This window comes from Poromitra crassiceps (genome assembly GCF_964638095.1).
Source record: "Poromitra crassiceps genome assembly, chromosome: 10".
In the NCBI taxonomy this organism is placed as follows: Eukaryota; Metazoa; Chordata; class Actinopteri; order Beryciformes; family Melamphaidae; genus Poromitra; species Poromitra crassiceps.
Window position 1 is genome coordinate 28,243,519 of NC_139631.1, and position 17,928 is coordinate 28,261,446.

At 43.9% G+C, this 17,928-nt stretch overlaps 2 protein-coding genes across 2 annotated transcripts in view; one reads left to right on the forward strand and one right to left on the reverse strand.

Annotated features, from left to right (window-relative positions):
• ssbp2a (single stranded DNA binding protein 2a) overlaps positions 1-7,255 on the forward strand; it is a gene marked incomplete at its 5' end in the record, with an annotated part of 86,011 nt that extends 78,756 nt beyond the window's left edge. Inside the window, 12 exons of the mRNA XM_083644883.1 lie at positions 12-71; positions 200-266; positions 1,146-1,216; positions 1,532-1,599; positions 2,191-2,239; positions 2,329-2,364; positions 2,457-2,511; positions 2,654-2,724; positions 3,190-3,268; positions 3,842-3,870; positions 3,980-4,078; positions 4,416-7,255. Coding sequence (XP_083501009.1) covers positions 12-71; positions 200-266; positions 1,146-1,216; positions 1,532-1,599; positions 2,191-2,239; positions 2,329-2,364; positions 2,457-2,511; positions 2,654-2,724; positions 3,190-3,268; positions 3,842-3,870; positions 3,980-4,078; positions 4,416-4,445 — 714 coding nt within the window. The 3' untranslated portion in view covers positions 4,446-7,255. The remainder of the gene's footprint in view (positions 1-11; positions 72-199; positions 267-1,145; positions 1,217-1,531; positions 1,600-2,190; positions 2,240-2,328; positions 2,365-2,456; positions 2,512-2,653; positions 2,725-3,189; positions 3,269-3,841; positions 3,871-3,979; positions 4,079-4,415) is intronic.
• Positions 7,256-9,228: 1,973 nt separating this feature from the next.
• LOC310784353 (uncharacterized protein) lies at positions 9,229-11,744 on the reverse strand (the record flags this gene model as incomplete). Its single annotated transcript, XM_083645368.1, has 6 exons — positions 9,229-9,512; positions 9,636-9,734; positions 9,928-10,062; positions 10,184-10,248; positions 11,233-11,375; positions 11,631-11,744. The coding sequence occupies 6 exons, from the start codon at positions 11,742-11,744 to the stop codon at positions 9,463-9,465; spliced, it is 606 nt and encodes a 201-aa protein (XP_083501494.1). The 3' UTR covers positions 9,229-9,462.
• Positions 11,745-17,928: the final 6,184 nt, after the last annotated feature.

Genomic DNA, 17,928 nt, shown 5'->3' on the forward strand with positions numbered 1-17,928 from the left:
TGTTTTGTCAGCCGTTCATGTCACCTCGATACCCTGGAGGACCCAGACCACCCCTCAGATTACCCAATCAGGTAAGAGCCACACTGACACCTGCAGGCCGCACAGGGGAAGAGCGGAGAGTAGAAATGGAGAGAAACTGTGTGACAATAAAGTTGGTGATGAAGAGGAATAAGTAGATTGACCTTCTCCCGTTTTACAGGGACTTGGAGGAGTTCCTGGCAGCCAGCCTATGTTACCCAGCGGGATGGACCCCTCAAGACAGCAAGGTACACACACGCACACGCACACACACACACACACACACACACACACACACACACGCGCACACACACACACACACAGAGTACAGTACAAGTGCACTCACATCCACTTTATTACAGTAGAGACACCTCTGTTTACACACAGCGCTCGTTCCTCCAGACAACGTGTCGTGAATGAATGAGTATAAAGCATGCATACAGGATGAGCTTCAGTTACTGTGGGACTATATTAGAATGGGCGAGATGTGTCACTGAAGCGACTTTGAACCTGGTCTGATTTCTGGAGCCAGGCACACCGGGTCCAGCCTCTTAGAATTGGCTGTCCTCCTGGGACTTTGGCACACTACAGTGTCGGCAGTTTACAGAGAATGGTGCAATAAACCAAAAATCATCCACTCAGAAAAAAAAAAATCAGCTTTGTAGATGAGAGAGGCTAGCAGGAAGATAAGACAGTAGTGGGCATGTGATCGCCAAAATGGAAGACTGAAGAGTGGAAAAACGTTGCCTGGTCTGATGAGTCCTGGGTTCTGTTGGGACATGCTGGTGGCAGGATCTGAATTTATGGATCCGTCCTGGCTGGAGTCAACGGGACGGGCTGGTGATGAGGGTGTAATGGTGGCATTCAGTCAGTCCTTAGTACTAATGGAGCATCGTTTGAACGCAGCAAACGTATCATACTGTAGGTCAATCATAGACCAAGATCCCTGAGGAATTTTGCCCCTTGTTGAATCCACACCATGAAGAATCCGAGCTCTTCTGGAGGCAACAGGGTTCCCACCCGGCACTAGCTAGAGGCACCTGCAGTAATAAAGTGGATGCTGAGTGTACACTGTCCTGAAGGAAATGGATGATTGGTAGTAATTTGTCTATTTTTCTATTTTTCAGTACATCCAAATATGGGAGGGCCCATGCAGCGGATGACCCCACCCAGAGGCATGGTTCCTCTAGGGCCGCAGGTATGTGACTGTGATTGAAGTTATGCTGAGTTGGTGTTTCTCTGTGGTCAGTGGTCATTAGCGGGGCTGCCGATACCTTTGTCTGACTGAAGGTCTTGGATCCTGTAGATGTAACTGAGGATGTCCCACTGTTTACTATCCCTGCTTTTTGTTTGTAAGAGTTGCCTTGATAGAGAGCGAGGAAGAGTCTACACTGAGGAGATTGACTTATTTATTTATCTGTTTATGTATTCTTCTCTTGCATGCAGTTTGTGTGCATTGTGTTTATTGGATTCCCTGCCTGACCCCCCCCCTCCCCTCTCTCTCTCTCTTCAGAGCTATGGAGGTGGGATGAGACCACCGCTCAATGCCCTGGTTGGTCCTGGGATGCCTGGCATGAACATGTGAGTGTTACCTACACACACACACACACACACACACACACACACACACACACACACACACACACACACACACACACACACACACACACACACACACACACACACACACATACACACAGGCATACAGAGCAGAAAGGAATATGGCTAGTTAAGCAGTTTAGAAAATAGGGAATGTTTTTCTCTCTCTCTCTCTCTCTCTTTCTTGTATTTTCTCTAACTTCTAAAATGTAAATCAGCTCCCGACTTTTCCCTCAGCCCGCCAGTTCTGAAGGACAACATTAAAAACCGAATGTCCTTAATCAGTCACTTCAGTAGATGCAGTCAGTCAGTCACTTCCCTCTATGCAGCTTTCAATGACCAGCATCTTGTATGTTCTTGTATGTTCTTGGCTCTCGCAGGTCTGGAAGGGGAGCTGAGAGCTGGCCTCCCTCTATGTTGTCTTCCCTTTGAGTTTGCTCTCTTCTCCTTCCTGTCACCTCTCTCTGGCAACACACTGGCTTGTTGATGCCAACTGTGCTGCACTGAATTTGTGAAATACAAAGCAGCTCGCCAAAAGCACAAAACTAAGGTTTGTGTGTGTGTTTTTTTCAGGGGACCTGGAGGGGGTAGACCCTGGCCAAATCCTCCAAATGCCAATTCTGTAAGTACCCGTACAAAGGAGCAGAGACCACCGGTTCTCCATCCATCCACCCTTCATTCTTTCATCACGTCTCTCTCTATTTCTTGTAGATCCCCTACTCTTCTGCATCCCCAGGGAGTTATGTGGTACGTGTCTTTGAGTTAACTGTTTCTGTTCGCTTGCTGTCCAGGCTTCATTATACATAATTTGTCTCACAATGTCATAATCTTCATCTCAGGGACCTCCGGGAGGAGGGGGACCACCTGGTACTCCAATAATGCCCAGTCCAGCAGGTATGTTATGTTATGTTATGTTATGCTATGCTATGCTATGCTATGCTATGCTATGCTATGCTATGCTATACAATGCAATGCAATGCATGACCATAAACACTGTGGTGAAATTACATTTAGCCTCTTATTCCGTTTCTGTCAGATTCCACCAACTCGGGTGACAACATGTACACTATGATCAACACAGGCCCCCCAGGTGGAAGCCGGCCAAATGTGAGACAACATTATTTTTTCTTGTATATTGCTGTGTCTGAATGCGTTTGAGTGTTTCTGGTTACACTGTGTGCGTGTGTGTGTGTGTGTGTGTGTGTGTGTGTGTGTGTGTGTGTGTGTGTGTGTGTGTGTGTGTGTGTGTGTGTGTGTGTGTGTGTGTGTGTGTGTGTGTGTGTGTGTGTGTTAGCTTTGTGCATGCTTTGCAATTGGATGAGTTAAATCTTAAGTCAAACACAATGCTCAGTTATGCGTGGTGTGGGCACACTGACACACACAACCAAGGTTTTTTTTTTTTCATTGTGAGTTTTGCTGATTGCTACATCCAAATGAAAGTGGGAAAAGTATTTAAAATTTGTAAAATCATGTCTTCTTCAGACCTCTAGGTAATAAAAACTACAAAATAATATGAAAGGGTGTGTAACTTGTGCTATCCACTGTATACTGTACTGTTCATGTTCTCCTTAGTTCCCTATGGGTCCGGGTGGTGATGGTCCATTGGGAGGAATGGCTGGAATGGAGCCCCATCACATGAATGGATCATTAGGTACAGAAACAAAGTCTTTGTGGGTCACATGACCTTTTTCAACTCTAACTCTCTGTTCTGTGTGGGTCACATGACCATCAACTCTAACTCTCTGTTCTGTGTGGGTCACATGACCTTCATCAACTCTAACTCTCTCTTCTGTGTGGGTCACATGACCTTCATCAACTCTAACTCTCTCTTCTGTATGGGTCACATGGCCTTCATCAACTCTAACTCTCTCTTCTGTGTGGGTCACATGACCTTCATCAACTCTAACTCTCTCTTCTGTGTGGGTCACATGGCCTTCATCAACTCTAACTCTCTGTTCTGTGTGGGTCACATGACCTTCATCAACTCTAACTCTCTCTTCTGTGTGGGTCACATGACCTTCATCAACTCTAACTCTCTCTTCTGTGTGGGTCACATGGCCTTCATCAACTCTAACTCTCTCTTCTGTGTGGGTCACATGACCTTTGTCAACTCTAACTCTCTGCTCTGTGTGTGCCACAAATAAATTCGGAACACTTTGCACTCCAGAAAGTCCGGAGCTCATTTGCTCATCATTATTTCTCTCATTTTCATTCCTTCTGTCAGGGTCTGGTGATATAGACAGTCTCCCTAAGGTAATAGAATGCGTTAATCTACTGTAACAGCCCTGTTTGTAATAGCACTGCATATCTGATGATTATAGTTTTAGTAACATGCATCTATTATTAATGCTGTGTGTTGCAGAACTCTCCTGGTAACTTAAGTATGAGTAACCAGCCGGGGACTCCCAGAGAGGACGGAGAGATGGGAGGAAACTTCCTGAACCCTTTTCAGAATGAGAGCGTGAGTCTGCTGCCATCTTTTGCACTGACAGATGTTACAGGGGATCATTGATATGCGACAACAACCCTCTTAAAAAATGACAAGTAAAAAAAACAGTGATAAAAAGATATCTTTATGTGCACTTTAAACCCTTGAGAGAGTTGCTACTGCACACATTGCTGGAAATAATATTGAGACTTTTCCCCCCCGTAGCAGTTTGGACTGAGTACTAGCTGCTGTGCTGACGCAGGTCATTTTATTAAAGCATATGATTAGCATTGGCTGTGCTTCTCTCACACACACTTACCTCACTCCCTCCACATCTCTCTCTCTCTGCTTCCTTTGTTCATCTGTGCAGTATTCTCCAAACATGACGATGAGTGTGTGAAGGCTCTGAAAGCTGGTTGGTCGGTCGGTCGGTCAGCTGGTGTGGATCGGCGAAAAGCAAAAAGAGACAGGATGTGATGTCATCTAGGCCAGTGACTCTTCTTCCTCTGCCAGCTGCCCAATCAGGACAGTTGCCCCCGGGCCCCTCCCCCCCCTCCTGGTTTCTGTCTCTCCTCTCCTGTTCCCTCTCCTGTTCTACGTGGTGACTCTGCTCCATCCATCACTTCTTCCTCTGCAACTATGAGACTGTACAAAGGAACCAAATTTAAAGAACCAGGAGGAAACCTCTTTGTATATTTGCATACTGTGTGCGTATGTGACTGTGTGCACACACTCCGCTCACAGGCTGACCCTGTGCTTTCCACCATATCATGGAGTTGATGCCCGAAGAAAAAAGGCCAGTACCCCTATTTGTCCTCAATTTAAATTCTGGAGGATTTAAGGAGATATGGACAGTTTTTTGGTCAATGGGAACATCACATGGAACAAGGCAAACATCCATTTCCTGTTTTTGTTTTTTTTCCTGCAAATGACTCTGTCCCTGAATGGATGACGATGACACCTACAACAACCTCGTATCGGAGCGATCACAAGCACTGTACTGCGATAGATATTTGAAAGTTGGACAGGTATTTGTCGAGTATTTTTTAAATGGGTGATCTCATCTGGAATCGATTCTTTCAGACTGTCGCTGACATTTTGTTTTGTTTTTATATTAAGGGTCTGAGAGTCAGCTGCCCTGCCATCGAATCTTTTTCTTTTCCTTTCTAGCCCCGATCTGAACCAGAGGTGAGGGTGAAAAGTGAGATGTCTCACTCTGCCACGGCTGTATCACATGTTTGCAAGGCCTGATGAGACAAAGCAAGTAGATCAGTCTGCTCTCTCTGTGTTTTGACATGATTGGCAAAGTGTTGAGCACAAGCTGAAAGTTTTGTCTCCATACGGAGTTAGAAATCACATTGTAATAAATAGTTTATGAGCAATAGAGCTTTGTTCCAGGTCCGTACAAGATCAGTCACTATATGCTAAGAGTAATTTCTCTGGAGAAGGCATTAAGAATGTAAGATAAAGATAAGACTGGGGAAGAAGCCATGTGCACAAGTTAACACCCACTAGTACAGACCGAAACTAGTTCGACCAGCTTTTTCTTACAATAGTGATTCATCTTCATATATTCAGCAGAAAATCTTTGCATCCGCACTCCCACTGTGAGACTCTCCAATATTAATAATACTAGAAATTGAGCGCTCCTTTCTAGCATCCCTCGCTGGCTCGCCCGCTGAACTGGCAGTGCTCATTTCTACCGTGCCTCGTTGGTTTGCCCTCGAGGTCTCGCCCACTTTGCGGGCTCGCAGACGCAGCTCGGCTGCTGCACAACCTTTCCCGCTCAATTGAGCAATTGTGCACCGCGCCGCCGCGGAACCGCCGGACGCCCTATTATAATAGTAGGATACTAACCCCTGGGTCACACCATAGGCATCTCAGAAGCAGCGCTGAAGCAGCGCTTCAGGGAAGCTTCAAGCAGGAGCCTTGCCATTTACACCAGAAGCACTCTCTTTTCCTCAGCACCTCGCTCGGCGCTGCCCTCCCACCATTCACAACTTGCATTGACTTCATGCCTGGCTACTCGGGTGCAGCGTGCTGCACGCTTGAAAAATAGAACAGAAGCTGAAACTATCACTGCGTTGCTTCAGCGTGGCTTCAGCGTAGCTTCGGCGTATGGTGTGTTTTGGCTGTAAGGGTGCTTTCACACAACCCGGGACCGTTTCCGAGCACACTTGTTCCCAAATTGACCAAATTGGGAGAGGGGAGGGGGGCAATCGTACTCTGGAATGGAACTGAACCAAAGCAATCGTTCCCAGTGAGAAAGCACCCTAAGACACCATCTAGAGGTTTCCACATGTGCTTTCTATTGACTGCACAAGTAGAGGGCAAAAGACGGAGAGAGAAAGAGAGAGAGAGAGAGAGAGAGAGATTAGATTATGCTTTTTCAGCCATGTTCTGCAACAGGAGGCATTGAATCTGTTTTCATTGAATTTGTTGGTTTTGCTTGCTGTGTTGTATGGCCTCTCTTATCTCTAGTTATTAAAGCCTCGGTGAAACTGATTTGATGGGTTTTGCCCTGGAGTTGCAAAATGAATACGGACATAAGATAGAATGTCTCATGAAATAAAGACAGGAAGTTATGCCCTACGGCCCTCTGGGTGCAAAATGTTAAACTGAGCGAGTGAGACAGAAAGAAATTAAGACCGATGATCCGAAGGGAAGGTATCCAGTAAATAACAAACTTATACAGCCACTTTGGTCACCTAATTTATTATTGTCATCCGGATAAACTGTGATCTCAGTATGATTTGGAAGGTTAGTTGGTATAGAAAGGCAAAATAGGCTTGTTTTTAATCAATGTTTTAAACCTTTTTCACTGCCCAAGATGTATTATTATGTATAGAAGGACGACATGCCTGTGAACATTCTCCTTTCCCCTCCCTGACAGCAAAGTGTACAGATCACAAATGTAGCTCCTCTGTCTTGTATGTGTATTTGATATTATTATTTAAAAAAAATGGAGAGAGCGGAACAGCAAAAGGGGCGTTTCTGTTTGTTTTCCTGTTAGTTTGAAGCCATAATGTGGGAAATACAAGACGATGCATTTGTAAATTGTATCATGTTTTCCTGTTTTGTTGCAGTTATGTGGGACTCCATTTGTGACGTGTTCATTTTTCTCTTTTTTATTCTTCTCTTGTATTATGTTTTTGTAAATGCACTGAGAAGTACTACATGGGTTTTGAATATGCTGGTATAAAGCTTCTCTTCCCTTAAGTCAAGGTGTTGACGCTTTTCTTTCCGTGAGGAGTGTGTGTGTGCAGTGGGAGGGTGGTCGGTTGGTGTGCTGGTTTGAGCCGTAGACTAGCACATACTTCCTCCGATACATTTATAGTCGCCAGCCGCTTCTTTTCACCTGACAGCGAGGGGTTTCACCAGCAGGACGTAGCATGTGGGAGAATCGAGCTATTCCCCCCAGTTCCCCTCCTCGCTCCTCCCCGTATGGGTGCCCCGACCGACCACAGGAAGCACTGGTGCAGCGACCAGGACTCCTTGCCAAGGACGTCTGACCAAGCCGGAGGTACCGCTGCCGGGTATTGAACCCGGGCCTCCGCGGTGGTACGGTGCTTTTACCTCTGTAATACCCAGACGTCCCCAACTCTTCCTTTTTCTTCCACAGTTGTCCTTTAGCAGAAACGGAGGCAGTGAGTCTAGTCTCCAGCTCAGGTTTGCGACACTCTACACAACTAGATCACCTCGGAGACCGCTAGTTCATTTAATGCATGATCACACATTGACAGCAGTGATTTTATGGTCGCCTTGAGGAAGAGGGTGGTTGTGTTATCTATTACCTGCTGCTGGAGTTGAATTCGCTCCCTATATTGTTCAGCGTAGCAGTTAACACCTCTTGTGGAAGACGGCACAAGAATAGAGGCAACAGGGACATGTCTGTTTTATGTCTCGTCAGAGCCATTTTTGTGAATTTACCTTCATTCCAGGTTCGTACTTTGCTGCAGGACTGAGAAACAACTTATTTACTGAGCCTTCACGTCAGAGCAGACAGCCACACTGGAGACCAGCAGCAGAGGATGAGACATGCACCTAGTCTTAATGAATTCTCTTCTCTCTCTATCTCTCTCTCTCTCTCTCTCCCTCTTCCTCTCCCTCTCTCTCTCTCTCTCTCTCTCTCCCTCTCCCTCTCTCTCTCTCTCTCTCTATCTCTCTCTCTCTCTCTCTCTCACACCCGACACTCTTGGGAGGCTCACTAAATGAGCCTGAATTTCTCAGATGTACAATCCCCATGATGCATTTACAGTTACATTCACTGTGAAATAAAGACAGTGCAGTGAAACGATTAGAACTTGAATTACATATGGAATTACAACATGTTACAGCTTGATTTCAGCCAGACAATCTCCGGTCTCTGTTGTTGTAAAGCCGTCCGATGAAACCTCGGAGAAATCAAAATCACTTTTCATGAACTCAAAATGTCCTGTCATTGTGTTTTAGATTTGTGCAGTGAGGCATATATCCATGATGGGACAGCTGGCCACATGAGACTACCATCAACAGCATCAAATAGGCATCTCCTCTGCGAATCTATGTAGTGAGTCCTTTATCCTAATTTTGAAGGTATGCGTCTACTTCATTGTACTGTAGGTCATAAAAGGTTTAGATTATGCAAAATGGTTGGCAATTCTTTTGCATAATGGAATAGTTTTGGCTATTAAACGGAAGAATACTGGGGAATATCTTCAACAACACTTAGTAGACGATACACATACAGTCTAGTGAATGAAGAAGTGCCAAGAGGAAAACACCGTCACTATGTTACCTCATGCTGTTACTGCAGCCCCTTCATGGATGGGGCACGTGTGTTCAGAGCGAGCTTTTGGGAATCACTAGGGCAGGGCTTCTCAACCTTTTTTGTGACCCCACTTGGACACGTGATTTTATGCAAAGCTTTGGTTTTATAGAAGAAACAAACATTCAGGTGGTGTCCATCTTGTTTGATAAATCTGAGAGTAAATGTACTTGCTTGTTGTGCTTTCATACTGCTTTTTGGTGCACCCATATGGCTGTGTCTAATATGTCCAATAAATCACATGGTCGATTTCATTCTCTTTAATATAACAAGACGTCATCTAAATGGCAAATCTGACATAAGGAGTAACTTCAGGCCAAGTAGCTCTTTGTTTCCTCAAGGCAGTTACAACCTTAGATGGGCTGTGATCCCAAATAACTGCATCAAACAACGCCCCCTGCAGAGCAAAAGAGGTGTTCTCTTTACATCTATAGCAAGATGATACATCTCTGATACATTGCATACAGTACAAGGGCCACTGGGACTCAACTAAACACATCTAAGAGAGCAAACTTGAATACAAATATGAGTGGAGGAATAGCTTCAGGATGTGAAGAGGTCTCAGTATAGCAGATGACAACAGTCCCTTTAATGTGCCTTTTCTGTGTTGTTATTCTTCATTTAGCGGTGAGGCAGCCTCCTTCTCATCAGGACACAAGTCTGAAAGAGAGGCAGGAGATGATGGTGGCACAGTGCATCAGCATCAGTACACATGCAGAGTAGTGCTGTGTGTAGTGGTGAAGCTGAGAGAGAGAGAGAGAGAGAGAGAGAGAGGTATCCTACCTGTGTCGTCTCCAAAGTGGAAGTCAGAGGGGAAGTTGAGGCATGCTGCCTGTTTCTTGAAAACCTCCAGCTGAGAAGCCTCTACTTTCCCAGTCCTCGCTGCGGGACAGGACAGGGAGAGAGGGAGAGTGGAGAGCATGTGATACCAATGAACTAGTCAAAACCTACGGTAGCCTACTGTATACCTATTGACAGTTAAAATAATGTAGCCTACCGTACTGTATATCTGATCAACAGTTAAAATACTGTAGCCTATAGAAATAAGACGATTACAGACAACAATTAAACTCACAGAAGAAGAAGAGGTTTCTGCCTTTGTGCGTTTCCCCATTGGTCACCAGCTCTGACTTGTCTCTCCACAGGATGCAGTCAGGACAGGTCTCCAGGTACTTCCCATCATGGTCACTGGTGGTGGCGTTAAAGTTGACTATTGGGCATAAAAAGAGGTAGCTGCTGGTTTAAATGTATAATTATGTACTTACAGTAGATTATAGCTAATAATTGGCAGTTACCCTGTGTTAGTACATACAATAACACATTTTACTTACAAGTCACCTTAGTAGAGTTTCCTGCTATGGTGGAATTAACCTCATACGAAATACATTTTCCATCTCTGGTGAAGAAAGGGTAGAAGAATCTGAGTGAATTTCTGAACTGTACTGCACAGTGAAGTGTGATAATAACATTATTATTATTATTATTATTATTATTAATATTATTAATATTATTATTATCATTATTACCTCCGCCATGGAGTTGGCTGGGCAGAAAGGCCCGGCCAAGGGAGTTGGCGGGAGGTTATGTTTTTGCCCCATTTTGTCTGTTTGCCAGCAGGATATCTCAAAAAGTTGTGAAGGGATTTGCACGGAACTTGACAGAAATGCAGGTCATGGGCCAATTTAGGATTAACTTTCCACACCAACTGGCCAGAAGTTCAATCACAAAAAAGGTACCTAACTTCTAAATGGATGCATGTAACACCACAAAACTGTGCAGGAATGTTGGTCATGGGCCAAGGACAAAGTGATTCATGTTCTACATCCAATAGCGAAAAGGGGGCACGTAACACCACAAAACAGTTTGTGTTGTACTTTGAAAGGGATTTTTTTTTTTTATCAAATTGTACATTATCAGCTTTATTTTAGCATTCAAAAGTAGCGCCAGACCCTCTCCTGGCTGTTCATTGGCTAATGAGTCACGCATTTTGGTCCACTCTCTCTCTAAATTGCTCTGGCCCTGATTAACTTTCCACACCCAATGGCCAAAAGGGGTATGGCAATGTGTGTCCAATCACAGAAAGGCACCTAACTTCCAAACAGATTCAAGTAACCCCACAAAACTTTGTAGAAAGGTTGGTCAGGGGCCAAGGATGAACTGCTAACTTTCCATGCCCACTGGCCAAAAGGAGGCGTGGCAATGCGGGTAGCCAATCACAAAAAGGTGCCTAAGTTCCAAACAGCTTCACATAACACCACAACGTGGTGGAGGTATACACTCTACCTGAGTGCCCCCAGTAGTATGGTTTGAAGCTACTATTGATTATGAACTTTGTTAAAAAAAAAAAATTATCCAAACATCAGCATTAAATTTGTCTTACACTTTGTCTGCCCCACGCAGGTTCATGACATCACTGTCACCTGTAGCCGCAAGGTGAGTCCAGGAGTTTTGGATGTCTTTAAGCCCCTTCAGGATGTATTCATTGTCTGAGGTCCCAGCATGGAAAATCCATTTTCCATAAATCTAAACACAATTAAAACCAAAATAATGTAATTTCCACGTACATTTTGACCTGATTGAAAACTTTCTTGGTGCCCAGATCTAGTGGCAGAGAACATAAAAATAGCTCTGCAAGTATAGTAAGCTTACTCTCCGAGTATTGTAGGCTACCTAGTTTAGATCTAATGAGGGCAAGTTAAGGTACATTTTAAGACAAATAGAAAAACAAAGCTCCTTTTACAGTTTACTGGATGTAGCTCGAGGTTGAGGACAACTTACCGGGCTTCGGTCCTGCAGTTCCAGAGGTTTAACCAGCTCTTCACAGTTGGGTTCAGGAGATGCAGCAGTCAGAGTGGAGAGAGCCAGCAGAGCCAACACAAGCTGAACTGCCATCATTAGAAAATCAGACAGCAAGTCAGATGCCACCACAGAGAGGACAGGACAGCACAACTGCAGCTGCAGCTCTGAGAGCAGGGGTATTTACACTGGGGGGGAGGAGGGGGAGTGGCTCAATGCTTGTGTGTGGGTGTGTGATATAGGTTAAAAAACATCCTCCCAGAGATCAATGTTCAAAACTGTCTTAAAGAGCATATCATTCTGACACACTGCACAGCAACAGTATTTAGTGATCATTCCATTTTATTTTGGTTGCCCTGCCATTTGTTGGGCAGACGATGGGGATAAACATGTTCTCTACATTCAATGTTTATTGCTTATATGTGCGTAAAAACAGTTATGTGCTGAGTAAGGAGGACCTGCAGTAATATGAGGGGAAACACAGAGGATTCCTTCAGAGATTGTCAGTGCCATGTTGCTTTTGTGGGTGTTTGCCTGTCGCACTCTCACTCTTTTCATTCTCCCTTTCTCCATCTCTCTGCCTTGGTCTCTCATTAGCCTCTGTGTGTGTGTGTGTGTGTGTGTGTGTGTGTGTGTGTGTGTGTGTGTGTGTGTGTGTGTGTGTGTGTGTGTGTGTGTGTGTGTGTGTGTGTGTGTGTGTGTGCGCGCGCGCGCGCGCGTGCGTGCGTGCGTGCGCGCGTGGTGTTTGTGAGCTAAAACAGAGCCGGTGTTCCATAGAGAGAGACAGAGAGAGAGAGATGCACTCAGAATGCTTTGATGCTGTATTGTGTAAAAGTCAAAGGTCACCTGGACTTGGGTTTCAAAGAAAATATGTATGTGCAATGTTGACATGAACAGTGTACAGTAAATATGAACTTTGCTGCCATGCTGGAAAAGTGAACAGATAATGTAGAAGTAAAGTAGCCAGAGGGTAATTACATTAATTACATTTAATCTAGTTACTGTAATTGAGTAGCTTTTTTGTGTACATGTACTTTTTGAGTAGTTTTTAAAATCAGTTAGCCTACATTACTTTTAAATAAAGTAAATTTTGTTTGAAGTAATAATTTGTTACATTTTAAATAGCTTCAGAGTACAGAGTAAAATATATCCAATGTTTCCCCAAGTTTTCTATTAACTGTGCACCAAAAACTGTCCATCTATTGACCCTTGCTAACTGCCAGTGCTGCCAAATTGTTAAAAAAAAAAAGTAACTATTGGCTAATCAAAGTCACCAGATGACATCATCGCAATGGAAGGAGGGTGGCTACACTGTGTATGGGAAGCACTGTGATCACTTCGCCAGAAGTTGAACGACGGTCAGTCAGTCACAGACAGACAGACAGACAGACAGACAGACAGACAGACAGACAGACAGAAGGTCAGTCAGAGACAGACAGACAGACAGACAGACAGACAGACAGACAGACAGACAGACAGACAGAAGGTCAGTCAGAGACAGACAGACGGTAAGTAATTCAGAGTCAGACAGCCACTTAATCACAAAGGAGATGGAAACAGATTAGAAAACAGCTCTGCAGACCTAAATCTAACTGAAACCCCATCAGATTTGATTGAAGTTGAGGATGAACTTGAAGAAAATGAGAAAAAGAACCGGTAACAATTTGCCCCATCTTGGCTCTCTCGTGAGGGAGAAATCCACAAACGCTACGGATTAGCCTCCTGAAAATCTGCGCAAGATCGGCGCGGCCTGGGGTCCTTCAGGCTAGAGCGAGGTGCTCGACGCAGGTAAATGACGTGCAGCGCACAGGCCCTCTTGAGGCGTCCTTGAGGTATCCTCTCAGCCTCTGGATTGCCTTTACCCCGGGAGGGTCTGGTGAGACGAAGGAGGAGCACGGCCGGGAGTAACCCACAGAGCCTAGATCCTCCATGCACCGAAGGGCCAATACTGCGGCGTAGCACTAGCTCTATTGCAGCGGATTGGGTTCTCTTTTACCCCTCCCGCGGGCAACGTTGCAGACAGAGTAGTAAGGCTGATCCGTGAGCGGCTTCTGGGACGCGAGTCGGGGTCTTAATTGGCCTCGGCTGGGTCTACTGGGCGAGGGTGTATGATGTTGACAGACCCGAAACACCTTACGACCCCAGATAACATCACTGATGACGCGTCCTAGCGCAGGCGGTAGCAGTGTATTTGAGAAAGCAATAACGTACACAAATAATGTAGTAGTTACTAGTAAACTAATCATTAACTAATAGTTAGTAATGAGTAGTTAATTAATAATTTGTCATTAGTCAATCAATCATAGTTAATGAGTAGGTAGTCATTAGTTAATGATTAGTATCTAAGTTCCTGAGTAGAGTAGTTAATCACTTACTTACTTAATGATTACCGTACTAAATGTCAGCTCCTGAATATAGTACTTAATCATTAGTTACTGATTAGTCGGTCAGTTCCATGAGTAGAGTAGTTAATCGTTCGTTAATGATTAATACATGTCAGTTCATGAATATATTAGTTAATCATTAGTTAAGGTCACATTGTGAGTATAGTAGTTAATCATTAGTTCATGATTAGTTGTTAGATCCTTAGTAGAGTAATTACTCATTAGTTAATGGTTAGTCAATGGTCAGTTTGTGAGTATAGTAATTCATTGTTAGTTACTCATTACTTAATTATTACCTGTACAAAGTTACCCTTTTGTGTTCCCTATTGTAAAGTGGTGCATCATACTGAGTAGTTTATGAGTACTTACTCATTACCTGTCCATTAGTTAATATTTTTGTGTACCCTAATACAAAGTGAAACATATACGTAATAAATTCAAGACTTGTTCTAGGTGAGATTTGAACCCTCAGCCCCAAAGGGTGCAAGTCCGGTTCTCTAACAAGTGAGCTAACCAGCATGTTAACACGTCCACTGCCAATGACGTGTTAACACGTTTTCAGAATCCAGCTGTTGACTGCCGACGACGTGTTAACACGTTAAAAAAAAATCAAATTTTTTTTTTTGACGGTGGGACGTTGATCTAACCCTTTTACGTCTCCTACACCAGAATTGGAGGTATTGAATGTGTATAATCTATTTTACCGACGCACTGAGTGGCGACATGTCTCTCCACAGTAGAAAGAGGCGACCCAAAACTGGAGGGAAAAGCGCGAGGAAGCCATTCTCATACTGTAAAATTGATGGCGAAAACGCTTTCACTTTCGTGCTGATGCACAGCGGTGGCAACGGTGGGGGGTTCCAAGAATAGATTGGATGCACACTTTGAAACACGCAGCATAAATATGACCAGAATCGCAAAACCTTCATCAAAGCTCTCAACCAAAACTCCACGAAACGAGCGAGTCCACCCAGACTTCCTCAAACAGCGGCCGCGCAAACAGGCACAGCAGCAGCAGCAACTTCGTTGTGACACGCCCGCTGGAGAGCCAGGGAGGCAGGAGGAGAACACACACGGAGGGAGGAGTTGGAAGCAGAGGGGGGTTTCCTGCTGTTATGGAGGAAATTACTGTTCAAAACTATTGTTTAGATGTCTGAAGTCTTACTGATGCCAAAAATGAATGGTTAAAGTGACTGTTCTATCGAATTTCACAAAAAGCCGTTTATCTCTGAATAATTTTTCTGACGCTGAAACCATGCTGTATTCAACTGCTAATGCTTACATAACTACTAACTCTACAAACTAACTCTTTTAGACAGAGAAAGCACACATTCTATTAGTTCTTTTGAGATATTGTGTGTTCACAAAATCTTAGCAGAAAAGAATCCTCGGGTCTTGAAAGATGAGCCAGAATCCTCAAAAAAACCCTCTGGCAGAAGCTAACTACAGTAAAAAAAAAACGTCTGGCAGTGAATGTGTTAACACAGCTTAGTCGGTAGAGCCATACTATGGATCTGTAGAGCCGGAGACCAAGTATTATAGTTTGAAGGTATATTCCACCCAAATACTACTTTCTGTCCAAGTACTTATATTATATTAGGTATATTCTGTGCTAAAACACAAGTACTTAGACAGAAGTAGTATTTGGCTGAAACATACCTAAGTACTTGGACATGAAGTAGTATTTGGATGGAATATACCTTTAAAACTATAAGAATTTGGAGAGAAGGTAGTATTTGGATGGAATATATCTTCAAAACGATAAGTACTTGAACAGAGAGTAGTATGTGGATAGAACATAATACTTAGTCTCCGGATCTACAGATGCATAGTATGGCTCTACTAACTAACAGGCTGGTTAGCTCAGATGATACATAATCAGACTTACAATTTAACAATCGTGGGGCTGAGGGTTCAAATCTCACCTGGACTGAGTGGTTATTTGTTAATGATATGATCTTTCACTTTCACTAACAAATGGACATGTAATAATTAAGATTCAGTACTCATAAACTACTGAGTATGATGCACCACTTTACAATAGTATACACAAAAAGAGTAACTAATGCTCAGGTAATAAATAAGTAATGACTCAGTATTCATTAACTACTCAATATAAGAGTAACTAATGACCAGGTAATAATTAAGTATAAATAATGTAAAAATAAAATATAAATAATAAAGTATACATCATGATTCAGTACCCATTAACTACCATTGGGGAAGCTACTTTGAAAGCATAGCTTAGGAAGCTACCAACTACTTCACCATTGAAGTAGTTGAAACTACAGCAAAGCTACCCTGGGAGAAATGTACTTTAGGAAACTACAAGCTACGCAGAAAAAGTAGTTCAAACTACTTTGTAAAATAAAGCATTACATTGACAATGTACATGTATGATATATGAAATAAAATATAATAGCCTACAAAAAAGTGCAATGCCAGCTAAAATATGCATCTTAATTGAGTTTATTGAGACAACAGTATGAAAAGTTGGAGAAATCAGATGCTAACACCCACACTGAGGAACAGCTCAGCGGGATGAGCAGCTGTTTCTCTGTCTCTGCATGAAGGGCTGAGTGTCAGTTCCCGATGGAGGAGAAATGTTGTTCCGCAAACCGGTCTCCCATCTCTTTAACATGGCTGGAAACACACTGGCTGACAGAGCCCCTCCTACAGACAGTCAGCCCACCCCTCAGTCACTTTTGAATGGCAACAGCCAGAGGAAAGAGTGAAAACCACTGAGAAAGTCTTAAGAGGTCTGACCTGGTGGCACAGAGGCTTAGCTTGCTGCCAAGCATCATTGAGCCCTCAATGGCTTTTGAGGTTGTGGGTTCGAGTCTCAGTCAGTTTTGAATGGACAGCCAGAGGAAAGAGAAGAAAGTGCACACAGAGCTACTTAACTCATTGAGTGCCAGCCACTTTTGGAGAACGGACGCTCCCAGTGCCAGAGTTTCAGAGCATTTTCAGTGATTTCTCGAGGCCCACAGAATATTGTGTGATATTACTATGTAAACACCGAACACGCACAAAGAACGAGGAGACTCTCTTCTATCATCAGCAAAAAAAAGTTTATTGATATCATTTTCCGTTCTTTAGTTATGAGCCGGAGAAGATAGGTTGTTTTGAGCAAAAAGAGACCTTTCAAATTAGAAGCTGAGATAATTAGCCTTTTGTGAAATGAAGCATTTCAAGCACATGACTGACTCTGAAGCTAATATTTTCTGATGTAGTCACACCTCAAAAATAATTTCCTTCAATAAAACAGTGAAAAGAAAGGAATTTTGTTTGGCAAAATAATATTTTTTAGCTGCAACCAGCAGCGCTGGCCCCTGCGTGCGCTGCTGGTTGCAGCTTCTTGCTGGTCTTGATTTACTGCTGGTGGGCATCAGATATTCTAGCTTGCGTTTGCCAATCCTGTCCTGCTGTCTGGGTCTGTCTGGGTCAGTGTTGTATGCTGCCCTGCGTGCCCCACCCCGCTCAACTGCAAACCCCACCTCCGTGGGAGTGTCTCTGGTGGCTCTCTGCTGCGTTCGCTCTGTACTGAAAAGTGCGCTACATCCAGCTTTTTTACAGCGTTCCGCGTGTATTTGTCACCGGCTCCCATGCTTCCAGTTGAGAATAATAACAACTCCTCAACTAATCATGCGGATGGGCTATCGCAGCGGACACGGAGGGGCTCAATTGTGGCAGCAGATTGGCTGCTGCAGGCACAGCTAACGTTATGCTTCATGCATATCGATGCATACGGATGCGATTTCCGTTTCCCCATGACTTCTTCTCTGTTTTTTCCTCGCCTTTCTGTAATCTGGAGAGCACTGTCGCCACCTAATGGGTCTGTAAAATAGCTTTTACACATTCAACATCCACCATACTTTCACAGGAGATGAATCTGG